Source organism: Cebidichthys violaceus, unplaced genomic scaffold, assembly GCF_023349555.1.
Source record: "Cebidichthys violaceus isolate CVI_PGR_0920_01 unplaced genomic scaffold, fCebVio1.0.p SCAF_21, whole genome shotgun sequence".
NCBI classification, from domain to species: domain Eukaryota; kingdom Metazoa; phylum Chordata; class Actinopteri; order Perciformes; family Stichaeidae; genus Cebidichthys; species Cebidichthys violaceus.
Genome location: NW_027176384.1, coordinates 8895675 through 8922614, shown reverse-complemented (window position 1 = coordinate 8922614; position 26940 = coordinate 8895675). Strand labels below are relative to the sequence as shown.

The following is a 26940-nucleotide window of genomic DNA, read 5'->3' as shown; positions in this document are numbered from 1 at the left end:
ACACACTCCAAACACAACATATGACAAAGCTAGTATAATACCAAGTAACACAATTGATATAGCGCCCCCTAGGCAGTCCCACTCGCCACATTTATGCCAATAATGTTTTGAAAAATTAATTCAATGCTAACACCCATTAGCTCCGGAGCTCGCTTGCGACCAGACGGTCACCGCCATTTTTTCACATTCCGCTACGACACAGCCTCGCAGTTTTACTTACAAAAAAAAAGCCATCATCATAATCCGCATAATCGATCACATCATAAATCAGCTCCTTACTTTGAGATGTTCTGTAGCAAAAAAATAAATGAATCCATTCATGTTTATTATCGATCTGCGCAGCTCATCCGTCTCTGTGTGAATTCAAAGCTTTTATTTTCTGATTGGCAAACGGATTCTGTCATTCAAAGTCACGTTAGGTTGTTTCAACAGAGCAGGCTGTGACGCGTCTATGGAACGTTCATTGGGTCAAATCGGCCCTTCGCACAGGCTGAAAGGCCCTGGAGGATAAAAAAAACTGGAATTCAGACAATAAAATCCCATGGATGACAAAGACTCAGAGAGAGGATCCAGGCTCTCAAAATGATGCCAAACTGCTGCATATGGATAGATTGAACACTATTAGTGATAAAAGAAGTGAAATATATAATTATATAGTTTATAAAATTACAATGAAACAGCTGGATTCATTCGAAAATTTGAATTTTCAATTTGTGCTTAATCTACTCTTAACCAGTAACATATATACTGATATTTACACATATCAACACATCTCACAAGTGTTAGGGTTATTTTAATACAAAAAGTATTGAAATAGCCCTTACAGTTGCAACGCTACACTCATTATCGTATGGGTATGCTATTTTCGAGCTGAGGGCCTAAAAATTGGTCTAGGGTCCAAAAGGTTTTAACAACTCCGTCGTTTTGTATCGGACGCTAAAGAGGGCCACATGCTTTGTGCCTCAGTACGCTGAGGGGCGGGACAAAGCGACGGTGTTTGACCTGGGAATGAGAACGGGCTGCACACTCTGCTTATTGGCTGGGTTTTACATCCCCAACGGGGTCCAAATGCTCTTTGCAGACGCCCAGAAGAGTCTCAAACACAGCAAAATAAGAAGGAAATAAAAAATACAGGCAGAGGGCCGAGTCTCTGCAGATACAGGCACCACCACACGCTTCTACTGGATCATAAGTGATGATTTGTATCAGTCTATACGTTGTTTATTATACCTTTTACTAATGTCACTGCAGAAAAATGCTGTTATTTTTCTACAAAACACTTTTTTATTTAACATAAGAAGCCAAACTTTTCAAATATTTAATCTTATCAAACTCAGGTCTAAAATGGCACAATTATGAATCTTAACAGGACATTTGATACCAGCTATCAGCGTTTTCAGGCAGAGCCAAAAAAAAAAAAAAAAAGCATAGAGGTCACAAAAGGAACTATAAATCATACACAGATGAGCACCAATAGTTGTCAGACGAGCAGTCAGCAGTGTTTTTCATCTGTCAGCTGCAGACATTGAAAACGGCGCCCACGTGTGCGTTAAATGAGTTGTGACCCGCGGCTGTTTGCAGCCCGCGGACCGGTGCGCGAGCAGTGACTCTGCGAGAGAAAAGGAACAAAACAGAAAAACAAACGCCAGTGAATGAGCGAACCTCCCTGCTCATCATCATCATCATGGCCCCATTCTTCCTCTCTCAATTGCAACTGAATCGCCTCGGTCTCATTACAGATTATGGCCTCAACAGAGTGACTCTCCCCTTTCTCTCGCCTTTCTCCACACAGTCCCTCTCTTGATTAACATTTTCTGCTAGGCTTCACACCAAAGGCACAACCTGTGCGCTTTAAAGGCAGGGTGAAAAAAAAGCCATCAAGCGCTGGAGTGGAATCAGATAAGGCTATCAGGCAGGAGGCTTTACTGCCTCGGCTTTGTCCTGCTCCTCCACCCGCCCTCGCTTCCTCCCTCAATCTCTCACTCCACTGCACCTTTTGTCCAGCTGACTCCCTGACGGAGTGCTCCCCTCAGACAGGGACCCCCCGACCTCCTCCAGCACCACTGTGTGTGTGTGTGTGTGTGTGTGTGTGTGTGTGTTGTGTGTGAGTTGTAGTACAGACACAAGGCTGTAGTCAGGGCTGATGTTGAGGTTGAACTCTGCTTCGTTCAGAGTGACAGTTTATATCATAGTAACGTTTATCATAGTTAGTTTTATGATTTAATAAACTATGCGATATCTTTTCCTTAAAACAACTCTTTTTGGTGATTGCTTTCCAGTATAATTGCAGATTTGTGATTATGACCAAGAAATGTACTGGTCAGGTCATTTTACAGCTGAAAAACGTGTCTCTACTGTCTGCTGGAGAAACTACAGAATAGTGACAATGTTTCAAAAATATATATTTGTTATTTATTGGCTGACATATACACCGATACCGATATATCTGCAACAAGTTAATATGGACCAATTTATCGGTCGGTGTTGCATCTTTTAAAGGGATTTTGGTCCCACTGATGTCTTAATGTTTGCCTGGAACGAAAAAAGTCTCCCCGCTGTGGTGTAAGTACATACACAACCCAAAACAAGACCAGAGTGCATACAATGCACATACAAATTTAACTTTAGGCTATAATGGAACTACAACACAGTCACATGAGCGTAAGTCAAGACAACGAGGCTGTAAAGGTATGTATGAAATGTAGTGGAGTAAACGTACAAAATGGAAATGTGTAAGTATATTAAGAGTGGATTCAAACATAGTATGTGAGTAGATGCTCTTCCACCTGTGGACTCGTAAGATAATAACACATCTATAACCTGAATGGTTCCAGTAGAGGCTGTGTTGATGATGATAATAAACCACAGGTCATCACGGCTAACTCTCCTCCAGATGGTCGGTGACCCTCAGCCTGCCTCGCTGTAGAAGAGAGACGGTGGATCCATTCACTCTCTGGCATAAGCTGCCGTTTCACTTTAGCAAATTGACCGGATCTCTGATCCAGCCGCTGTGTGAATATCGGTGTCTTTAGAAGGGAGAGGACCTTAAATCTGGTCCCATGCGGGCTGAGCGGAGGCTACATGTGTGACTCCAGATCCTCCTCGTCCTGCAGGCCCTTTTTTCTCATCACAGATATTTGCAAACAGATGCGCGAAGCCGGCCCGTAGTTTTTTTTTTTTGATCAATCAAGCTTTAACAAGTCAAGTTGACTAGAAGCGAATGTAACATTTTGCATGTGAAAGGACGAGGCCGGGGAAGGCCTGGTTTCGATTAGGCCTAAGCTGATAAATGGCGGATTCAAACAGCCCTCCTGCTATTGCGGAGAAACCCCAGAGGTCCAGGGGTTTAAGTCCAGACTGATATCAACTCTGTTGCTCCTCTTTCTTCTCCAAACCAATGAATAGATTCATTATTCAGTAGACTCATTCTCATCTCCTAAATTGAAGTGGCAGCAGCTTAAAAGCCCCCATTTTCTACACCTCTTTTCTCCCAAGTCACTCTCCCTCCCAAATTTGCCTCCTGAAATATTCATGGGTGTGGTTTGTCCCCCCTCGAGTAATCATTGTTTTTATATTGGAGACATTCGTCATTACATTTGAGTTACGGTGCAGGTCTTTTTATTTAATTTTTAATTCTGACCAAAAGTTTTTTTGCATATTCTTTTGCTTATTTCTGTGGCTCTAACGTGAATTAAATTAATTAATCCCAATTCATTATTTTCTTGATGAATTGTTTGTTCTATAAAAGAACAGAAAACAGAGAGATGTCCAACCAACTTTGTAACAAAGATATTTTTTCTTCACCTACAACAAAGAAAATCAGCAAATCATCTCATTTGAGGAGCTGTTTATAGATTTGTTTTTTGCTTGAGAAAATCATCTAAATTACTATCAAAACAGGTTCAGATTGATTTTCTTCCGATCGACTAATTCATTTATTTTTCAGCTCTAATAGGATGTAATAATAACTGGTCCCTTTTTTAACTTGTGCCTCATTTCAAGCTCTTGGCCGCTTAATTTCCAGCATCTATTCATCTCACTTTCTGTCTTTATAAAAAAAAGACTCTGCAGCCAAGTGCCACTCTGCGCCCCCCCCCCCCCTCTCAATCATGGCCAACTGGACGCCCTGTGAACCACTCGCCCTGTATTGTCCGTCCTCCATGACCCTGGTGCGACCGGAGGAGAGAAATATTGCTCTAATCCAGTCTGTACACACAGAGAGAAGCTAATTCTGTTTCTCAAGCTGGAAAGCACTCCTATGAAATGGTATAAAATGTGATGCACAAATGAACAAATGCTGTCAGAAAGTCCAGTTCATATTCATTCCACAAGCTCTAAAGGTTTGTCTTTGTCTTCTCTTCTCTTTGCAGTCGACTTTTTGGCAAAGTATTGCATTTTCAGTCAGGAGAAGCTGGCTGAGTACAAAAGAGCTTTTGAAGCAGTAAGTGAAAAGGCATTCAAACCCTTTATATTTGGGATATTCTCTGTCACTCACTGTAATATGTTGCACTCCTTATTCAGAACAAGGTGATTTTTCTCTAACAACAACAATGAGGATGAAAACAGGGCTTCAACTAACAATTATTTTTATCAATAAATAGATTCATCATTTGGTTTCAATGTGCTGACATATGAACCAAGACAAACAGCAAACGTTTTTAATAAAAGACTTCACCCATTATTAGAATGGATTGATGAATGAATTTAATAGCATGATAAAAGAAAGATTTTTTTTATTTTCTCAATCTGAGGTCAAGAATGAGCTTCCATGCTCCAAATTATATATATATATATATATATATATATATATATATATATATATATATAATTATTGTCTGCTGGATACTTTTGCCTCTTAGACCCTTAAAAAAGGGGAACCGCTGATCTCGGTGGTGGTGATGATGATGATGATCTTTCTTTGCAGGAGGACGGTGATGGTGACGGCTACATCTCCTGCCTTCAGGCTCTGCTTGCTCTTAAAAGCATCATCCCTCCGGAGCTGCTGTCTGACGAAGAAGAAATCTACGTCTACAGGGTCGGCTTTTACTGTATCTGTACACATGCAGATACACAACCATTTAATTAAACACACACACACACACACACACACACACTACGTTTTACTGACATATAAACAGCCCAATCGGAGCTTCCAACACAACCAAACATCATAAAAGTGGCACAACTCTTTTGACATTTGAAAGAAATGCACTCTACCAAGTCTTTACGATGATAAAAAAAGTCTCAACTTAGCGATAATAAACTGATATGACATTTGGCTTTGTCGCCATGTTGAACAGAGCCTACTACACTCAGCGCCCTGTCAATCCTTGCCAAAGATTAGGAGTCTACAGGCTGTTAGCAGCTCTATGAGGCTGCACTTGTGCCTCGTTTCCACTGCATGGTTCAGTTGGCTCGACTTGACTCACTTTTTGAAACCATGTCTTTTTTATTTTCTTCTTCCACCAATCAGAGAAACGTCTGCACTTTGTCAATAGTATGGCATAGTTCTTACGGACGGATATTTTCTTAAAATCCGGGTCGAGTGAATTAATTGCGCTTGCTCTTGACGGCTATTTAAAACCGACAGGTTAGTGAAAGATGTCCCGTTGTTGCTCTGCTGACAATTTGCTCTACACTGTTTTTACGTCACCTTCTATTACGGGCTCAGCTCACTTGGACCAAGTTGATCCCAGAAAAGTACCAGGTACTATTTACAAGTTTTGCTAATGTAAAATCAAGAAAGAGCGAGTTGAGTGGAGCCGTGTAGTGTTGTACCATCCAGTGGAAATGCGGCAATAGACACTGCAGCACTTTGAGCTAAATTTATGTCTTTATGTCTCTGCTTTTTCTTAGATCCTAGAGATGGTGGACTTCAGAGTGACAGATGGGCTCGTGGACCTGAGGCTCTTTGCTGTGATTGCAAGCCTGGCACAGAAAGTAGCCGCCATGGAGTAAGTGACCTTCAGCGGACACACTCTGAACTCCTCAATGAGGCCGGAAGAGGAGTCCCTGACCTGCCATAAATAAGAATAAGAGTGTGTACGCAAATTTGTTCCAGTTAATTTGTCGTCGTGTGTGGGGCTCTCTTTGATCCTCTTCTTCTGGCGTCTTCAAACGTTTTGTGACTTTAGTTTAGACGCGATAACGGCCTTATCACGTCAAACGACCAAATCAAACGACGACGTTGGCTTCAAGTTGTTGAGCTAAAATGCTAAACCTTCTCTGGTTTCAGCTTCTCAAATGTGGGGATTTGCAGATTTATTTCTAATTTATATAACTTTGAATTGAATATTCAAAACAAGACGTTTGAGGGTGTTAATGTGGGAGCAGGCATTCATCTGCAGGGTCATCAATAATAACAGATACTTGCATTCCTTCATCGGACCCTGTGCAGACAGAAGACATCACTCTGATTTGAACTCGTCCTTAGCGTCCTCGTGTCTCTACATTATGACCCATATGCCGCAGATTCCCACACACATCGCTGTGTTTTTTTTCTGCCCTGGGGTGTAAAGCTTCCTACAGACAGGAGTGTGTGGAGCCAAGCCTACTCTGGAGGTCTCCGAGGGTCAAGGCCTGCTCCCAAAGCCCTCACCCCGGAGTGAGAGCTCCCTCTCAGCGAGGACAGGGTCAGGGTCACGGGGTCCTCTGATTTACGGCCGGCCCTTTGTGTCGTGTATTAGAGGAGGCCTGTAGACTGCCTGCTCCACTGGCACAGAGAGACCAGGGTGTCTCCTCTGTATGGAGGCAATTATAGTAATGATAATGAATGACCATATTAAACCTTTTTTCACTAAACTCCTTTTTGCAATTTGAATAATAAGAGAGGAGATCGGCGTTCATAATGCCGGCTCCTAAACAAGGAGAAAACAATAGCATCCTTCTGTCGTCTCATCCCAACTGAACTAAATTGATCCTCTTACCTGTTTCAGTTAATCCTGTTGTCTCTAATCCTATTTTAGAAATAAGCTGCAACAGTAGTTACACAATCAGCCTTTCTGATCATGTCAGGCTTTGAAATCTGAGGAGGTGATTTTTGTATATAATTATTTTTCTTCTGATTTTACTTTGCACTAATTGCACCCCCCTTCTTTTCAACTTTCCCTGTCCGTCCCTCACATGTCTCTAATCTCTGCGGCTCTCTTGTTGCCTACCTCTCACCCTCTGTGCCGTGCTGTTTTGGCCCTTGACTCAGCCCATCTGTCCCTGCGTAGCATTGTGCTCCCCAACAAGTCCACCTCACACGGCGCCACATTCCCTCAGGGCAAGTCACATGGTCTGCCAAGAAGCACATTGCCATACAGGATTCCCAAACGGCGTCGGTGGAGCCGTCGCAGTCGTTGTTTATGTCACTCGCACGCCTTGTTGCTCGTGTTGGATCTGTGAGCGTGCATCCGTGCACTGAGAGTTACTGGAAGTTTCCTCGCTCCGGGAAATTCGCTGGATTAAATGGGTCAAGGAGCGGAGCATGTTGGTGAAACCATGAGACGGCATGAACCGAGACCACCAACGCGAGTTTCCCTCCTCCTCCAGAGAGTTTCCCTCCTACCCGGTCAGCACTGCGTCCCTGCATACCGCTCAAAAGTATCCCAAAACAACTCTCAATTCTGTCAAATAAAACTAGGTCAGATTATGTTTGCGTCCCTTCACCCCCCGCCGGACTACATACTGGCTCCCCGATGAGGAGACCGCCAAAATGTTGGGCATTACGTAAGCGAGAAGTCTTCTGTGTTGACCACAGCGGGGTGCCAGAGGAGGGACGACAAAAGAAAATGGGTTAGGCTGCTATTATCTTCCCCATCACCAGTCCCCTAGACCCTCGTTTACGCTAGCCATTATCACGCCAGTGTCCTTGGCACACCAGCATTTTGGACTCTTTTACTGCAAACCAAGTGCAATTAATGATCATTAGCTGCCCTGTCTCGCTTCATCCCCATCAAGCCACTGCCTGCACTGTAGTTAGAGGACCAGGGCCAATCACAGAGCAGGGAGCGCTCAGGCGTGCGTTGCACTCGTTGGCCTAGCGCTCGGCCATTCTTCGCTCTAGCAGGCCATTGAGCGTGCGGCGAGGAGGGGCTCATTAACACCGGGTGCTCGTTAGAGAAGAGACGACCGTCGCTGTGCCACACGCTGGACAGGAGAGCTCTGTCCCAACACAATCGGTCGTGTCTCCCTCTAATTATCCGAGTGGACCTAGATTTTGTTGGTCTGCCAGTGGTCACATTGCACCAGAGTGTGCCCCCGGTCGCTTATTTCCCTCCCTTAACCTCTACACGAACCCCTGTTAACCCCCGCTCACCCCCGCTCACTCTGCTCCAGCTCCCCCCCCCCCCCCCACACACACACACACACACACACACACACACACACACACACACACACACACACATATACTGTCCCCAAAACCAGAGCGGTTTTTATCCGTTACTGTGGCGGGATGTCCACGTGTGCCCACGTATTGTTTGGCAGCCAGGCCACTGTGAGCAACCACAATGGGCTCAGAACACTTTACCATCACGTCTCTGCACACAACATCGCATGGGACTGACCCGCCAAAAATCACCCGCCGCCGCCAACAGATTTGTCCCGAATTTGTCTGCAGCGGCCACCAAAGTATTTAACAGCACTTTTACACTGATTGGATTGAAGATGGATGACATAGTTGTCATTGTAATTCACAACCACCCTGTTTGGACAAATGTAGGCTTGTCAAAGATTCATTGACACTTTAAAACGTCCTCTGAGGCTCACAAAAGGCGTCAGGGTTATCTTTTAATTTATAACAGAGAACCTACATTACAAGCAGAGGGCGTTGGCATTCACCAGGAAGGAAGGGTGTAACACAAAACACTATTGAGTTGCTTTATGGGAAGTGTAGGATCCAGCTTGAACCATACTAGGAGCTGAGAAGTCACTTTTGATTTAATCTCTCTTGATTATAAATTAACTTTTTTTTAAACTATGCTCACGTGTTCTTTTGCAGAAGCAACTGTCACCAACTAATGCGTTAATTATGCTGTTTTCTTCCAGCGAGTTTATGCGATCACTAATCACCGACATGGACTTCCGCTCGTTAGAAGTGAGGCTCTTCAAAGCGAAGGTAATATAAAAGTTTGTCTTGCATTTCCCAAATTCTCTTAAGCGTCTGCTAGCTAATGGTCTCCCCCCCCCCCACACACTCACACACACACACACACACACACACACACACACACACGTCTATACTCTTGAATTTGTATTCACAAGGTGCACTTGCCTCCACGCAACATCAGATTAACTCTCACATGAGTCACATTCATGCCACAAACTCCGTCTCCGCCCCTCTTTCATGGCTCTGCGGGTATAATTATAATGAAATAAATACTGGTAAACACTTTGAAGAGCAATTCCAAAGCATGCTTTGTAAAGCTAGCCCTTTTTTTTTCTTCTTTTTTTTAAATGAAAGACACTCAGCCCGCATGCATAGAAATGAGGGAAGCAAGCCAGAGGAAGAAAGAGAGGGGTGCTTTTCCCTTTTCATAGATTAGCAAAGCCCTAATCTCATTAAAGTGCCCAGCAGTGAACATGCAGTCCACTCCGCCCAGCCCTGTAATCAGCCCGAGACACACTGCTCATCTCAGATGGACCGGGACTAGCCTACCAGCTGGCCGCTAGCAAGCAGGCCCGGCCCTCATTCATACGAGGAAGTGCTGAGCAACTGAAAGACAGGAGGAACCTGAGAATGGGCTGATTGCCAGAGGGATTATTCCCCCTACCACAGCAATTATCACCTTGACTGCATTAACTGTGCAAACAGGTGCGCTCAAACAAGACCTGAAACAGGTTGAGGTAATCTGAGGCTGAGAATCGCACACACCCACACGCTCACAACAGAGTTCAAAGCCAGTTTGCCTTGTTTTTAAATCTTATTTATGTCAAATATTATTATTATTATTATTATTACGTAGCAACTGTTCCTGTTCCTCCTGGAGGAGCAGCGAGGAGACGCCGGTGCTCAGCAGGGCTTCATCAGCGCGGAGCAGCTGCTTCTGGAGCTGAAGGCCGGGGGAATCCACCTGGAGCAGGAGGCGGCCGTCAGGCTGGAGCTGCAGCACATCCCCCCCCTGGACCTGCTGGACTTCCTGGCCTACCTGCCGCTCTTCATGCTCATTCACAAGTCGGTCATCGCCAATCCTCTCGATGACTCCAGCAACCTCTGACCTCAGCCACTGCGCCGTCAGCCCTGTGCGGCTCAGGTACCAGCATCACTGCCACTGAAACTACCAGTACTGTGAAAAGAACACACAAGGAACAAGAGACGCTTCGATTAAAGGGAGTGAATTTAGCACCGTAGTAATTGTTCACTCTACAAGCAAAGTCATTAATCTCTCATGATCTTTTAGGCCCTGTCACACCACCATTTCAAAGGGTAAATTTTGCAGAAAGTTCAATTAATTCCAATGGGATCGCCACGATCAACGCTGCGTTCACATCATATTGTTTAAACCGTAATTACGAGCAGCAGAGTGGGAAAGATGTTCACATCAGCCTCTCCGAGTCGGAGATACGTTGATTAATGACGTAAACGTAAAGATGACAGAGATGCTAAATTCCACATTCAGATCATTAATATAGCAGCAAGCAACTATTTGCTATGTATGGTTCCCTCTCAGGTAAACACTTCTGGCGTTGTTAGCACAGTTAGCAGCTAACCGCCTGCTCAGCAGTCACCATGTTGAGAGCCGTGTAGAGGCAATCCTTCACACATACGCTCTGAAATCACTATTGAGCATCTGCAAAATGAACTTTTTACAATCACTTATGACTTCTCTAGAATCCTTGATGTTTGGCTCATTGTTGGGATAATTAGAGATGTCTTTTGAAAACCGTACATGAAAATGCAATGTATTAAATGGTCTTCCTTTGTTGCTGTGACATACTTGACATTTCATAGAGCTGTGAAGTGCTGTCTATGGTCCTGAAATGTTCTGTAGCAGTGGCTGGTGATCGTTTTTTCACTGGACAAAGTCTTGCACCATTTGACAAAGCTTTAAATGGACCGTAGTACTGTTATATTGGTTGCATTGCATAAAATAAAAACTCCTTCTATAAACTGGCCCGGACTCTCTCTACTTTGGGGGGGCGGGGCTCACGTAAAAATATTCTGATGAACAACTGTGTATTGTTCTGGAAAAAGAAAAACAACAATTGAGCCGCTCAGACTGACGTTCTCTTCTATCCGATTTAATCAACACTGATGAATGATATTCAATGAGATATTCAACCAATACACTTTGAGCCATTGTTTTGCCTCAGCTTTGCCAATTAGATATGGCCGTGCTCTCCTGCGGCTCATACACGCTTGACAGACCGCCACAGAGGGAAACGTAATGGACTCTGACAGGGCAACAAACCAGGATTGTTAGATATCAGGGGCGTCCTGTAAGCAGCATATGTCATCATGAAAAAAAACCAACAACAAACTAGAGAAAACTGTGAGTCTACAACCTAAAGCTTTCAGAAATACTCTGATATTCTATTCAAGCGTTGATAAGAACACTTTGGACTTCAAATAAAGTGTTTGTCTTCAGTGTCCTCCACTAGTTTTGCCTTTTCTTACTATCTGTTGCTGACAGATCTTATTTGTACCTGTAATTCTCTGAGGATGAAAAATGAAACATGCTGATGTGTCTCACAGCTTTACAGGGTGTAAAAGCCGGACTAGTTATACACATATGTTTGAGGTATTTTCACATTTCGAGTTTTAAAGTTCACATTTTGTGTTTGGAAATTTGTCATAATTGTGTTGCATTTGACAAATAAGATTTGGGAATTACAGGTTCCAACTCTTTAAGGTTTTTTTTTGGTGTTGGGATGAGCAGATTGTACCTTTGATGAGTAGACTGTTTTTTAGAGTGATAAATGTTAATACTTAAAGATAATGAACTGCTGTCAAATTTGGCAAAACATTTCTCAAACAGAAACACATGTAATCCCTGTAATGATGTTTGTTGCTCAACCCTGAGTAAAATAATTATTATAAGTATCTACAACAATGTTTTCTTCCTACTTTCTTGGAGTCATGTTCATTTTTCGAGGGGCCCTCTTGCTCCCTCTCAGGGCCCCCTGGTGGTCCATGAACCCACCATTGAGAACCACTGATGCAGCGCACGCGCATCTTGCACAATGACCCTGTTCACAACCCACGTGGTTGTGCACTTACTTTCTTTTTATGGATAAAATATTTCCTTCTTTTGTTAAAATCTGAGTGTATTTTGATTTGTCTTATTGTCGAAAAAAGCTTTAAAAATAAAATAAACTAGCTAAAGTATCTTCAGACACACACACACACACACACACACTGGGCTTGTTCCCTCCTTCCCAGGTGGTGATTGTTATGTGTTCAGCGGCATGCTGCTGTCAGGAGGCACACGCCATCAGCCAATTCAGCTCCGTGTCTCCACTCGACCACCACACAAACCCTATTCACTCATTAAAGCAGACACGCGTCCGGCTGCAGCCTCCGCCCTACCTGTCAAACTTCGTTTTGCAGTTAAACACGAGCTCTACCTCAACATCTACTGGTGGTCGCCGTCACACCCACAGTCTCTCCGTCTGCTCGTTCATAAAGACGCTGGCAAAGAAATGTCCTCATGTTTGTTTCTCTCAAAGTTTCACTCGATTTGGGAAGTTTGGATGAGACAACTTTAATGCGAAAGCTCCAACTTTGACGCTCTCTCTTCAGTTTTAGAACGTTTGTGTTGTAGATAGTGAATCCCGTTAAATCTAGTTTGTATTTTGTTATGCTAGGATCAGTTAATGCGCCGTTTAAAGCTGCATACAGAACAAACTATATGACGAGGCGTTTTAACTCATTAATTATAAAATGATCATTTGTTTACTTCAAGGTCCGTTTCTTTGGAGAAACATTTTCATCAGTGATCGTATCTTACAGCTGCTGCTTTAGTAGGATTTCATTATGCTTTGAAATAAACAGAAATGGCTTAACGTGTATGCACTTGTGAAGCCAGACTTACTTTTTGCTCTTGCGCAAAAAAAAAAAAGAGGATCAATTCAGTTGTAGATGCTGTCCAATTGTACAGGAGAGATTAGGCAGACTTGGACATTGAGGGTTCCGCTGAGGGAAATGTGACGAGAAGCTTTAAGGAGCCATTATGTTATGGATTTGACAGCCTGGAAAGAAAATATATCGTGCGTAAAATGTGCGTAACTGTGCGTAAAAGTTGTTTCTTTCTCCCTTTTCTCCCTAAAGTGCAGTATTATCCTATCTCCATCATTCCCTCCCGCTTTTCCCTCCGATTCGTTACAAACCACATGTTGAAAGCTGGAACCAAAAGTGATCCCCCTCCTTTAGATGCGCCCCAAAATAACAAGACAGAAAATAATTCAGTAGCAAATAATTTTATTCATGGCCTAGAGTGTAGAAAATATTTTAAGACTTCTTTTTTTTAACATCTGTTTATGTGAAGACAATATAGAGCTGGCAGTAAAGAGACAATGCATGGCCATTGCGCTCTGTTTGGACAATAGCTGCATACGTTTTGATCATTGTGAACTTCATGACATAATGCAATAACATGGTTTTGCTATTAAATAAGACACATTGGTGCTGGAATAAAACGTCGGAGTGTTAAACTCCTTCTGGAAACCTCATGAACAGAAGAGCCAGAGAATAATAGACTACACGTCTACATAGGCAGGAGGTATAGAAGCAACTTCGCAATATATAGACAAAATATATACAAAAAGGATGTGTACAAAACATCTATAAATCTCTTACATACAAAAATAGCTTAATATATTTTAAAAAAGCGTTTTATATAGAATTGTATAGAATAAATCCGCGACTTGGAAGCATTTTTCTGAAATAAAACGTCAGAGAGGTTTACCAAAGGGTTGGTGTTCTGTGATTGGGTTTAGCATAGTTGAAGAGCGACGTATTAAATAATGTTTTTTAATAGAGCATGAATTCACTTTAGGGTTGTTGTTTTGTTTGTTTATCATGGGCAAATGCGCAGAAGCTTTGATTCCCACGCTGTCAGGAGAACCGTCTTCCTTTAATCCTTTGGCGCTGATCTCCGGCCTGATTTACCCCCAAGTTCTTGGGGACGTTAAGGCCGTGTCTGTCTTTCTGTCTGTCTGGGAGGACCGGGCGTTAAAGGACAATGCGTCTTGTTCTTGAGGACACCCAGCCTCCTCCGGGACAATCCCAAGCGCACTTCAGCAGTAAAGTGAGTTGATCCATATGTCTGTGAGAAGAAGGAGAAAAGAAAGGTTAAGCCACTGTTCAGGGTGTTTATCGTGAATGTTTATCGATAATGTCATCTGATATTTACTCTGATATCTTTCAGTGTTCTTACCTTTATATAGACGCTCAGAACCAGTTGGTGAAGTCGAGCAGCTCCTGCTCCTCCGGACTGAGGGGGTCGTAGGAGCCCTCGTCGGATGAGTACGAGGACACCGGTGAACCTGCCATGGAGTTCATGTCCTGGGAGTATCCCTGCGACATGTCGGGCGACAGGACGCCGGACTGAAACGCCGCGCTCACCGCGTCGTGCTCGTCCAGCAGCTGCTGCAGGGCGCGAATGTACTCCACGGCCGAGCGCAGCGTCTCCACTTTGCTCATCTTCTTGTTGGCGGCGCCGTTGGGGACGTGCTCCCGCAGAGTGGCGAAGCCGTTGTTGACCAGCTTCACCCGGTTGCGCTCCCTCTCGTTCCTCCGGGCCACCGCGTGCGGCTGCTGCGGCGGGAGGCTGTAGCCGAAACCCGCGAAATTCAGTCTCCGCTTGCAGCGCAGCAGCTCCGGGGAGGACGAGCGCTGCCTCTTGGGCTGCTTGGAGCCCGACTTCCCGCTGCCCTGGCTGCTGCTGCTCGGGCTCAGCTGAACGCTCTGCGCCGCCGCGGCGGAGAAGAAGCAAGCGGGCGGCAGAAGCTGCTGCTGGCTGATGTTAATTTCCATCTTGGCTGTGAAGTCCATTTCCAGTAAACAATAAAAATATATAAAATTATAAAGAATCACCAAGTCTCGAGGCGGTGCGTCCCGCTCGTGCCGTTCACGTGGTTTGGCCGTTTGACGCGCACTTGTTTTCAGTGGGGGCAGTCCGCTGGACTGCTGCCTCGCGCGTTCCTTAAAGCTGCTCTGAGTCCTCGAGGACAGACGCCACCGCTTTTCAATACATTTGGATGTGGGACTGGCCACGCCCTTCGGTCGCGTGGATTCACCTTGGGCTCCTGCCCCGGTGCCGGTGCGTTGCGCGCGCCGGACGCGTGCCACTTGAAGCACTAAGCAAACAACCAGTGTTGAGGTTTTTTTTCCTCTTCTTTTCTTTTCTATCTATCACGGGTGTCCGTTAGGTGAGGCACAGCGGAGAGGAAAGTTTTCAACACAGAGTCCCGTTTAGGACAAGATGTTCACAGCATTATGAAGAGAAACACTAAAAAGTTCATGTTTGAATGAACATGAACACAAATGTATTATGTATAATTCATATATTTTTTGTCATTATTTTAGATATCAGATATCATGAAAAACACTGTAATTGGACCATTTAGGAATAATTTACGAATAGATTGTAACTTTGTCTGATATGTCAATCTTGTAAACACTTTCCTAAATGTCATGTCTCATATGGATTTTGTGAAGTTAGCGTGAGTGTGAGGACTTCTCTTTGTGTTTCACTGAACAATCGCTGCGCGAGTTGTCAGAGATGTTGAGAAAGTGATCAACAAGTGATATCAAAACTAGGACAGTCATAAGGCTTTTCAAATAGTAAATAATGGGAAATAGTTTCAGAGTTTGTGTTCTGAAGAATGTATGATGAATTGTTTTTGTTTACTTCAAAAGACCAGTAAAAAAAAATCATAATTTAGAATGAGAACATATCTTTTATTCGTTTATCTTTCGATTTTTCTGCAGAGCCAAACTGTGGTGCTGAAAGACAGCTCTCTCTCCTCGCGCTGGACTTTATCTGAGAGCTCTGCATGTAAATCAGTCGCTCGCCGGCGTTTCAACTCAAACGCGGTCTAGTTTTATTGTCAGCGTTACAGACGCGTCTGAATGCCGCTCATTTTAGGGACCATTGTGCGTCAGAGGCCGAATTTTCCACTTTGATTAGAGCGGATCATCAGCCGCGCACAGGCGGAACGGAGGAGCGCAAATCTGTTGGGGGCCCCAAAGAATCAGTTTGGAGGAGGCTTTGTGTCTGATTTGATACACCCGATACGGTTACAGTAGCGTGGACGCGGAGTGTTCTCTCCATTAATGTCGCTCTGAAAAGTAAAGAATGATAAAACACGTCTTTCAGCGCGGAACAAAACCAAGACCAAACTGTGTTACCCTCTCTGTTTTGTTTATGTGCGTTTGCGCATGCATGTGCAGAGGTGCGTAAGTCCAATAAACCCAGTTTGCGCGTAATTATTATTATTTGCGCATGAAGTACTTCTCTCTGCGTGTTTGTATGGCTTTCCATGCGTGCGTACAGATAAGGTATGTATTTGCGGGTGTTGGCGCGTGCACGTGCGGTGAGATAAGTCATATTTAGGATTTTTTTTTTTTTTTTTTAGGTTGTGCGTAATTTTCCCATTTTGCGCATGACGTTCTTCTCTATCAGTGCTTGTGTTTTTCAATGCGTGTAGACAATTCCTTGCTGTGTGTGCAAATAACCTCTGTCCACCCCCCATTGTGCGCGTGCGTCTGTCCATTTGCGTTCTGAAGACGGGATTGTTGTAAATTGTGCAATTTTTCTGCGTTGACAGTGGCATTCAAAAAAAAAAAAAGCTTGCATTGAGGAACCCCCGAGCCCAACCCACTCCCCCCCTCCCACCACCACCCAATACTTTCTTTTCTTTCCCTCCCCCCCTGTTCTCTCTCTCTCTCTCTCTCTCTCTCTCTCTCTCTCTCTCTCTCTCTCTCTCCCTCTCACCCTTTTTTTCGCCCAGCAAGAGAGTTTAGAAAAGAAGCGTGGGTTCTATTCAGCCTCCCCCTGCACCCCTTCACCATCGCCTGGCTTTCTGAAACCTATCCATGCCCTGTCAGTGTGCTTCCAGAGTCCAATTAGCGCTTTGTGAGGAATCTCTCTCTCTCTCTCTCTCTCTCTCTCTCTCTCTCTCTCTCTCTCTCTCTCTCTCTCTCTCTCTCTCTCTCTCTCTGCTGGTCTTGCAGGCGCTCCTTTTTTTTTTTTTTTTTTTTTTTGCTTCGAGGGGCTTTCCAGTCATAGCCGAGTGTAATAATTAATATGACATCTGGGCGCCCGAGTTCTCCTTTAACCACTTTCTGTATTTCTCTCTTTTCTTTGGGGGGTTCGCTTTGTGGAGACAATAAAACAAAAATTCACAAGCACCCGTATCATCCATAGCATCTTTGTGTGTGATGTGAGGGATAATCATTCAATTTGTTTGTCATTAAAAACAGTTTTTCTGACAGTGTTCTGTTGTCTTTCGGCAGGTGCACCATTAGTAATGGATATATGTTTAAAGACTGACGTTTAGCAGTTGCTCTTTTTTATTTAATAGATGAAATGTGCAAAAAATGTCCTTTCATAGCTCAGGTTAATTATTGTAAATGGGTATTTGTTTCTGTGTTTAATGAATCTGTTTTACATGGTTGTATAATATAAAACAGTGTGCATCACTTTAAGAAAATGATATAAACATTTCATCACACAAGAGGCTTGGTGAGAAATGTATTATAGGTCTGCCCTCTAAAAGTAGTTGCACTTAAAGTTACTGTGAGCTTTTTGTGACCAACTTTGTATTAGTTTTTCCAAACATTCATACAGAAATATGTTTATTGCCTACAACAAGAATAAAATATAATAAAGTGAGAGGATATAAAATGGAGGTCAAGAAAGGGGGGAAACGAAACAGAACATACAATTCAACCACCTGTTGGAATGAGTTTGTGGAATTTTTAAATGACTATTTCTGTAATGAACTTCTGCCTTCTCTTTGGTGTTTGTGTAAACACCTCCTCCCTCTGCGATGCGTTGTTTTCTGCCTGACGTGAAAAGTTGTGATTGAATGTCGCCCTCTAGTGGACAACAGTGGCACTTAACGCTGGAGGTAACTTCTCTCCATTTTACAAAACTGCCATACTAAACATTAATAGTAGCATTTTACTAAAGGGTTTATTTAATAAAGGGTAAATACAACATTTAAAAAAAGATTCAGCTGCAGACAATTCTCCTGCATAATTTTCATATATATTGATGTTTAATGCGTTAGGGTTAGAATACTGGCCTTTTTAAATGTACTGTTTCAATGTGATATTTTAATAAGATGTTGAAAAGGTTATTTCATTTATACACTTTCATAGAAAACCCTGTTATAACGCATTTGAACTGAGTAGCATTAAAGTGTGCTAATGTTTGCGAAATAGATAGTTTGTCTCTCCTGAGGTGCCGTACTTTCTAAGATCACGTGCTTTTGTTTACTAGGAAAAAGCTAGCAACTATACAGCTGCCATTTAATTATATATACATGCTTTAAAGTAATTCAACAAAGAGGTATTTTTTATAAAGCAGTTAGGTATGAAGTTATATACGATGTTATATATCGCTCTTTAGGAGAAACTAACGTTAATTTGAGCTCCTTAGCCCGTGAGAGCTAATGTTAGCCTAGCTAGCTACCAAAATCATGGACTATCTTTGGTCCAACTATTAACAGCAGCTTCTCAAATGAGTGTGATTTAGCGGTTTTAAAATATAGCTAACGATAGCTAACTATGCGGTCCTTGAACTACGTTCAACGTGTCGCTTTGGATTTCACAGGAACTCTGTTTCCTCACGCGATCTGTCTGGGAGACGCTGACAACGACTCGGTGAGTAAGATGACGTTATTTTAGATTCATCTCACAGCCCATGAATTGTGTAACGTAAACCAACGAACCTGGAATAAGATACAGATTGAGTGCATGCTTTAAAAATGCTCAAAACATGCATGTAATATGGTGTTAGAACATTAGTCTGCAATACTTTTGAATGCACTCTATGCACAAGACTGATTTTGAAAATCTAAGTACTTGTCTGGATGACATCCTGTTGAAATAAGGTCACAAAACAAAAGTTCTGCGTGCAACATATTCAAATACTGAATTCTTCTCACAACTGAGAATTTGTTCTTGTCTTATATTTGAATGTGTTTGGGTTTTAGACAGTTGCTCAGACAAAAAAAAGGCAATTGGAAGATGTGTCCATGGGCAGTATCTGCGTTTTCTCAATTTGTGACAGTCTTTGGACCAAATGTTAGTTGTAGCTCTAAATTTGATTGATATGTGTGCTTCATTAAAACCCCACACTCACTTTGAATCAGTTGAAGTCTACACATGGACCTTTTGGTCACATGCTGATTGAGTATACCTGATGCCAACATGCCTGAGACAACATTCATATTCCTACGTTTATAAACCACGATTAACTCTCAGGTTTTTCTTCACAGTGTTTCTTGTGTTTCCGTATTATAGTAAAGTAAATGTGCCGTCTGTCTCCATTCACTGCAGTTGAACGAGCTGGTTGTGGGCGACACCAACGGGAAGCTGCTTGTGTACAAGAATGATGACTCCAAACCCTGGGTCACCAGAACCTGTGTGGGCATGGTCAGTACACAAACCAGGAAGCTCATGATGATGATTTCATAGAGAGAATTTGTTTCTCTTACTCATACAATGTGTCTTGGTTTGGCAGCTGACTTGTGTTGCAGTCGGAGACGTCTGCAACAAAGGAAAGGTGAGTTATGAAACCACCAGCAGCAGCAGCAGCAGCAGCAGCAGCAGCGTATCATGAATATTTTTGGTGATCCAACATCGTGTTTTTTTTTCCCTCGTTTGGCAGAACTTCGTGGTGGCTGTCGGTGCGGAGGGCTGGTTTCACCTCTTTGACTTGACAGCTGCCACTGCCAGTAAAGCGGATTCATCCAGTCAGCATGAGTTCATGTCCTCAGATGACCAGAAGCCTCTTTTCACCCAACATATTCCTGCCAACACCAAAGTCATCCTCATCAGTGATATCGGTAAAAGACTTTCTAACATCTGTATGCGTCCTGTTTGTCTCGCTTCCTGAATTTGACCGCAGCGTGTGCACTGCTGTGCCGTAGACGGTGACGGCCGCAGTGAGCTGGTGGTCGGCTACACAGACAGAGTGGTGAGAGCTTTCCGTTGGGAGGAGCCGTCCGACGGCACAGAGCTCGGATCTGGACAGCTGGTTCTGCTGAAGAAATGGCTTCTGGAGGGGCAGGTACACTTCACTTCAGCTACAGGAATTATGAATGAACCTGTCAGGTGCATGTCTTACATAGGGTTTGGTTTCATACTGGCACACATGGTCCATATAAACTAACGTGTCTCCGTCTCACGATTATCAGCAAAATCATATTGTCATGGTATCATCTCATTCTACAAATGTATGTTGTCTGTCTACGTTAATGATTCTAAGCTGGCTGTAGTATATTGTCATTTTTTTGGGTGTGAGTTTGGGTTCATAACAGTGGAACACAGTACAAGATTAATCGATTAGTCGATCACAAATAAATCAACAACAATTTTGATAACCAGTTAATCACCAAAAGTAATTTATGAAGCAGTAAAATCAAGCATTCATTTTTCCGATTTGATGCTTTTCTCAGCTTTACATTATTGTGAAATCAATATCTTTTGGTTTTGGACTGTAAGTCAGACAAAACAATTAAATTGAAGACGTCGTTCTGGACTTTGGGAACTTGTGATGCATTTTATGAACTAAACTACGAATCAATTAATCTAAATCTAAAGACACTAAAGATGTTGATTAAGGAAGATATCCTAACTGTACATTTTATTGCGAAATATAAGCTTCTTATCCAACCACACAAAGTGAAAGCCATTTTAATGTGAATGTGTGCGGTGCAGGTGGACAGTTTGACGGTGAACCCGGGTCCAGAGGGTTTACCGGAGCTGATGGTGTCTCAGCCGGGCTGTGGCTACGCCATCCTGCTGTGCTCCTGGACTCAACAGGACTCCAACAGCTCTGGAGAAGAAGCCCCCCCCACCCCTGGGAGGTAGACATGGTCACAAACAAAGGTTATAGACGCGTAGACGCAGGAAACTGATTAAACGTGTCTCGATGTCTTCGCTCACAGTGAGGGACCTTCCAGAGATGTAGTTCTCCATCTGACCACTGGGCGGATACACAACAAGAACGTTTCGACTCATCTCATCGGCAGCATCAGTAAAGGTCCGTGTTTCTTTAATGTAGACAACATTTAGTAGAAGTGACTCATAAGTTATATTAAAACGGGATCTAACATGTATTTGATCTCTGTTTTCCCATCAGGCTCTAAAGAGGAATCTTCTACATGTGGGCTGTTTGCTCTCTGTACTTTAGATGGTAAGTCATGTAGTTAAACATCTTTTTTTTTTTAAATTGGCAAGATTAGTATATTTTGTTAAAGAGACATGAGGTTGTATGAGGCGTTCCTCCATAGTCAGTGTGTCCCCAGAAACACACCAGCACTGGAGCAAAGCAATGTTCTGCTGTGGACGTATTTTACACACCTAAAAAAAAATCTGTTTAGTTGTACTAATGGATTCACCACAGTCACACGATAACACAAATAAACTTCCAATTTTCATATTGTTCTATGCTTAGACATGAAAACAGTCTGAGTTACTTGTCAGTCTGTATGACTTCACTCTCAGTAAAGAGCCAGAACTAAACAATGCATGTTTCTATCGAATGTGAAAGCACCTTTATTTATCAGGTATTTACTCTGCAAGCTAAAAGACAAATGAGTAAGAGAAACACATGTCTTGTGATCCACTTGCTGCGTTTGCAGTAGTAGTAATACTATATGTAATAATACATTCAGTATACGTCGTGGCTGTTAGTGAATGAAGGAGATCCCCCCTGGGACACAGCTCTCAGAACAGCTGGAGAGTCCATCAATATTTCAAGCAGAGAGGATCCAGTGGGATTATCATCATTAAGGCTGTAAACTGCCAACATTTTACACCAACAGTCTCTTGGGGACACCTTGGTGAGCCAACACAGTAGAGGTTAGTTATGGGCGTATACCTGAGAACATTAAGAGAAACTGCATTTCAACCTCATTTCAGGGATTAGTTGTCCGCAGTGTAGAAGTGTTATAGCATCGATTTTTGTTCACCTTGTTGGCAAGAATGTGTTTGGACTGAGTTCATTCTGCGTTGCCCTTTTGTTCAAATCATTTTGCTTCCTTATAATAGACATTTAGCTTTTCATTGTCGCTGTCGGCCACACACATTAAATACCCATTCACTTGAATTATTTCACTTCTCAAAGGAGACTTCTCAGAATCAGGGTTTTCCAGAGAGCACTTAGTTTCCCGTGTTTCTTGAGCTTTGTTCAATATATGAACAGGTAGAGCAGGACTTTAATGTTCCACGTGGAATCTGTTTTTACCTTCAAATGTTCAGGCACGCTGAAGTTGATGGACAGCTCAGAGCAGCTGCTGTGGTCCGTGCAGGTGGATCATCAGCTGTTTGCGCTGCAGAAGCTCGACGTCACTGTGAGTTTGTGTGTATTTATGTCGAGCTGAATACTTTTGGGTTCCACTTGTTTTGATAATCTGTGTGTGTGTGTGTGTGTGTGTGTGTGTGTGTGTGTGTGTGTGTGTGTGTGTGTGTGTGTGTGTGTGTGTGTGTGTTTTCTTCCAGGGAGACGGCAGAGAGGAGGTGGTAGCGTGCGCCTGGGACGGTCAAACCTACATCATTGACCACAACCGGACTGTCGTGCGGTTCCAGTTCGATGCGAACGTCAACGCCTTCTGTGCGGGTGAGAGACCTCATCATTGACCCCCCCCAAAATGATCCTTTATATCAGGTCTGATTCTCTCCTGTGTGGCGCTTAGGGTGGTGTGAGTACACTTCTTGTGGCACCAGTAGGTGGCGACGTTGAGCTTTGCGTTCACCCGGTCTTCTTCTTCCTTTTCAAATCTTTCTGCAGTGTTTAAACAAGCCACAGTTCATTTGAGGGAGCTAATATGACATTTGCAGAAGTAAGTGGATTAGAGAGGAGACGAGAGACTTTGTTTGATCTGTCGGATTCCATTGTTTCCTTGCACTTACAGAGAGTGTGTGTGTGTGTGTGTGTGTGTGTGTGTGTGTGTGTGTGTGTGTGTGTGTGTGTGTGTGTGTGTGTGTGTCTCTCGTCTATCTGCTCTGTGGGATCATTAAGGGAGATTAGATTGGTTTCTCTGTTTGTGTGGAAGCTGGCTCTGCCACAAAGACGTATATATTTGGCATCAGAGTTCTGCTGCCGTGTTCATTGGGATTCACATAACACAGTAGTTCACAGCACCGTCCGCCACATGTTGGGTGAAAACACGTGTGTGTATTTTTGTGGCTGCAGGTCAGTACACATGCAAGGAGGGTAAGAACAGCCCTTGTCTGGTGTACGTCAGCTTCAATCACAAAATCTACATCTACTGGAAGGTGGAGCTGGAGCGCATGGAGTCCACGAACATGTTACGGGTCCTGGAGGAGAAACCTGAGTTCACCAGCCACCTGAAGCTGCTGGGAGTCGGTACGTACGCCAGTCACTAAACTGATCCAGTTCAGATCAGAGCATCCTTCCTCAGATTCAAACCGACATCCCCTCTGTTTGTTGTTGTAATTGGACAAGAGAACAACAAGACACTATTTGTTGTCAACTTGTTTGCCATCCAGTTGTAACACTCAGACTCTGACCTGAATACTGATTAAGAGGGGAGAATAGAAATGATCCCCAGATGACAGATTATTACTGCTAACAACATCCTGCTGGAGTTTAATGGGCCTCATGCAGGAACAACTCGCACAAACAGATTCTATCTTACAGGGTCACGTTTCATGATTTAACCAGTTTTTATTGAACCAGTTTTCTCCAGTGATGGTGAAGTCAGCCCGCCCACCTCTCTGTATCTATATCTCAACAACTATTGGATGCCGTGAAATTTGGTTCCCACTTTCTTATTCCTCTCAGGATGAACGTTTCATCTAGCGCCACCATCAGGTCCAAATGTGTCCAGTATGTTGGTTTATTACCTGATCGGTTTCTCCTTTTCAAATCGACAACATTTATACACACGTGCACCAAGAGGTCAGGGAGAAAATTCATTCAAGAAGCCTCAAATCCTATTTTTTTCCTTTCTAAATCCATGTTCTATACATCCATAGTCTGTCAGTCAACTGTGCTGAAAAGACTCAAATATCTTTAGCGAGGCTGTAATCCTCAGGCAGACAGACCACAGACTGAGGAAGCTGCTCTCTGACTCGCTTCTCTCTTTATCTTTTTTCCCTCCTTTTGAAAATTGCATCCAGCTTCTTTCCAAACACACTCCTCCTCACAAACACAATGTTTAACTCAGTCAATAATTTGGTTAATCATTGTGAAGGCACACAATAGTTTTTTTTATTTCCTGTTCATTTCCTTCAGTTAGATCATTAATGTCTGGTATGAAATGTTTTTTTTTGAGACAATAACTCTTATTAAATCACAAATTAGTCTTTTTGGTCTGCGTGGATGAGCAGCTCGTGTCACATGTTAAATGAGTGGAAACCTATTCGGCGGCGATGCCGGACGAACACACGATTAGCGAGACTAGCTGGAGCATTGTGATTGCAGATGAAAATTGCAGGTTCCGGCTGATTTTTCCTGAAGCCTGGTGGTGCTGTTAGTGTAGCTTCCTGCTGCCTCTGTTAATAATTCAACCTCTGGGCCTGTTGTTTTCTTTTGACTGAGGATTTCGCAGTTACCTAACCCAGTGTGGAAAATGTCTGATGTAGCAGCCTGGGGACAAGGAAGTAGAGAGGAGGAGAGATTGCAGACAAATAAAAGTGTAAAAATGTGTGTGGTATGTAGAGTGTGGACTGGAGGAGAAATTTGGCTTTGCATGTTAACCATTTTTTGTCCACATGAGAATTCCACATGAATTTAGGCAACCTTAAAATGCCATCAAAAACTAGCTTGAAGTGCATTTAATTTCATATGCAGCCTTACTAAAACATAAAGCCGTTTAAATACACATAACTGCAAATAAAAAGGGAAAAATGAGAGTAAAGCTGTACTGTAGGTGTTAGCTGCGTGAGCTGCCTCACCCCGACCTGCTAGAGATGTCAGTAGCAGCTCTCCGGCTCTTCCCTGCTGTTCATTCACATTAACAACTCGATGATGAAGAGTCTGTCAGTTCTCCATCACGACGCGGGAAGGTTTCTGATTACAGTTTCTCTTTCTTTCAATCATCGACTAGTTTTCACTTGTTTCACTGTAGTTTGAATCTACAACGGTTGAAGCTGTATTTGGGTCATTGTAGGTAGAGAAGGGGGGGGTAATATTTGAGGAAAAAACTCATTTCTGATATTAAAGACATATTTCAGAGAAAGAAAAGGGAAAGTCTCTGAAATTAAAGTGGAAGATTTGCAAGAAAATACTCAGATATTTACGAGACAAAAACTCAAATCCGTATGTTGTTGTTTTCTTCTGAAATGGCCCGATTCACAATGTCTCCTCAGAGTCTTATGATAATGTGGTGATTCTGGGCTAAAACCACGAGTTTTTCCTTAAAGCTACATCCGATGCAAAGTATCATTTATTAGATCCTCCACTTCATACGTAATGCATGGCATCAGTGGTGTGATGAGGTTTATCCAGCCTGGCAAAGTGAAGCGTCGTGGTTCCTTCACAAACAACAGATTTTTGTCTCGTAAATGTACGACTTTAATCTTAGTTCTAACCAGTAAGAAAGTGTCTCATGTCAGTGGTCACGTCTGTGTTTCCCCTCCGCAGATACCGACGACCCGGCAGCAGTGAGAGCACTGGTGGCGGATGTTCTCTACGAGGATTCGCAGATTTAGCGCGCACATCAACCCACTGCTGTCTCCTCTGACTGTAAATACTCTGTTAATAAACACCGATTGTCTGTCTCCTGTGCTGCTGGTCTTGTTGTTGGTGTTCCCTGCCGACAGACGTTCTGAGAGCGAGGAGGACGAGGGTCCTATAGGCGAAGGTTTATAGGTTCAGGCCTCTAATCTGCTTCCTGCTGGCTGTAATCTCAGATGCACACGCTGCCTCTGTCGTTGGTTTTTCTCTCTCCCTGAAGATGAAAGCATGGGGCACAATGCAGGGTAAATAACAAACATAGTGTTTGAATAGCTGTCTATGTGAATTTGTGAGTGAGGAAAATCAACTGTTATCGCTGACGAAAAAGATCAACTAAACAAGCGAGGGGCCTTTTTGTCTTTTCATCCTGTGCAGCATCTCAGAATTTAAACTTCTGGATATATGAAGCGCTCCAGATGTGACATAATACAACAGCTGTTGCAGGAGATTTTACATGGCAGCAAGTGCTGTCTGTCAGTGCCTGCAGGGCGTGACAATTGGTGGTATTGAAGGAATCACCCACTGTTCCCACTGGGAGGATCCTATAACCACCTATGTACAGCCTCTCTTTTTTCCTCATGCAATATAAATTGGCGTGTGTGTGTGTGTGTGTGTGTGTGTGTGTGTGTGTGTAAAGGGTAAATTCAGGCTCAGGTGTCCTCGTAGGCCGCAGCCTCTCATCTCTCCTGAGTTTCTGCCCTTTAGAGGACGTGTCGGGGGAGAAGCCTTCGCCTATAGGACCCTCGTCCTCCTCGCTCCACAGGTCGAGTTGTTGATGCTGCCGTGTTTTTCTTTGCCTTAAAATTTAAATCCTCCTCATCTCAAATGAGCCGGTGAGCTGTAGCTTTTGTCGGTGCATTTTAAGTTTTTGTGTATATAATTACTAAGAGGTGTATAAAAAAAAATATAATAAGAATAGAAAACTATACAGGAACATGAGACAAAAAGGTAAAGTGATATATGGGTTAAAGTTACAGCATACACCAGACTGATGATACAATTATATAATGTCATCTAGTGTGTATAGAGATATGATATAAATGAAGAATAGATCAAGACAGAACATGAAAAG

The 26940-nt window shown here is 43.2% G+C and overlaps 3 protein-coding genes across 7 annotated transcripts in view; 2 read left to right on the top strand and 1 right to left on the bottom strand.

The window, feature by feature from the left end:
• LOC137877374 (histone-lysine N-methyltransferase 2D) overlaps nucleotides 1-11918 on the top strand; it is a 61107-nt gene extending 49189 nt beyond the window's left edge. For 4 of the 5 annotated variants that reach the window (XM_068717241.1, XM_068717243.1, XM_068717244.1 and 1 more), the window contains 5 exons: nucleotides 4371-4441; nucleotides 4925-5035; nucleotides 5857-5954; nucleotides 9034-9103; nucleotides 9951-11918. In XM_068717241.1, coding sequence (XP_068573342.1) covers nucleotides 4371-4441; nucleotides 4925-5035; nucleotides 5857-5954; nucleotides 9034-9103; nucleotides 9951-10202 — 602 coding nt within the window. In that variant the 3' untranslated portion in view covers nucleotides 10203-11918. Of the gene's footprint in view, nucleotides 1-4370; nucleotides 4442-4924; nucleotides 5036-5856; nucleotides 5955-9033; nucleotides 9104-9448; nucleotides 9815-9950 lie in introns of those variants that run through there. The other variant, XM_068717245.1, reaches the window with a different exon arrangement.
• Nucleotides 11919-13443: 1525 nt separating this feature from the next.
• Nucleotides 13444-15116, bottom strand: ascl1a (achaete-scute family bHLH transcription factor 1a). The gene is made up of 2 exons (XM_068716775.1): nucleotides 14364-15116; nucleotides 13444-14252 (listed from the first exon to the last, which is right to left on the bottom strand). Exon 1 carries the CDS (start codon nucleotides 14978-14980, stop codon nucleotides 14378-14380), a length of 603 nt encoding a protein of 200 aa, XP_068572876.1. The 5' UTR covers nucleotides 14981-15116; the 3' UTR covers nucleotides 13444-14252; nucleotides 14364-14377.
• Nucleotides 15117-18414: 3298 nt separating this feature from the next.
• Nucleotides 18415-25917, top strand: itfg2 (integrin alpha FG-GAP repeat containing 2). The gene is made up of 12 exons (XM_068717194.1): nucleotides 18415-18820; nucleotides 19499-19594; nucleotides 19683-19724; nucleotides 19830-20007; nucleotides 20092-20231; nucleotides 20882-21030; nucleotides 21112-21206; nucleotides 21306-21359; nucleotides 22427-22518; nucleotides 22667-22784; nucleotides 23361-23534; nucleotides 25776-25917. The coding sequence occupies exons 1-12, from the start codon at nucleotides 18725-18727 to the stop codon at nucleotides 25841-25843; spliced, it is 1302 nt and encodes a 433-aa protein (XP_068573295.1). The 5' UTR covers nucleotides 18415-18724; the 3' UTR covers nucleotides 25844-25917.
• Nucleotides 25918-26940: the final 1023 nt, after the last annotated feature.

Coding starts and splice junctions, on each gene's coding strand:
- ascl1a (XM_068716775.1), bottom strand. CDS start 14,980: ATGGACTTCACAGCCAAGATGGAAATTAACATCAGCCAGCAGCAGCTT.
- itfg2 (XM_068717194.1), top strand. CDS start 18,725: ATGCGGTCCTTGAACTACGTTCAACGTGTCGCTTTGGATTTCACAGGA. Junction 20,232..20,881: donor AATGGCTTCTGGAGGGGCAG/GTACACTTCACT, acceptor TGTGCGGTGCAG/GTGGACAGTTTGACGGTGAA. Junction 21,207..21,305: donor CATCGGCAGCATCAGTAAAG/GTCCGTGTTTCT, acceptor TTTTCCCATCAG/GCTCTAAAGAGGAATCTTCT.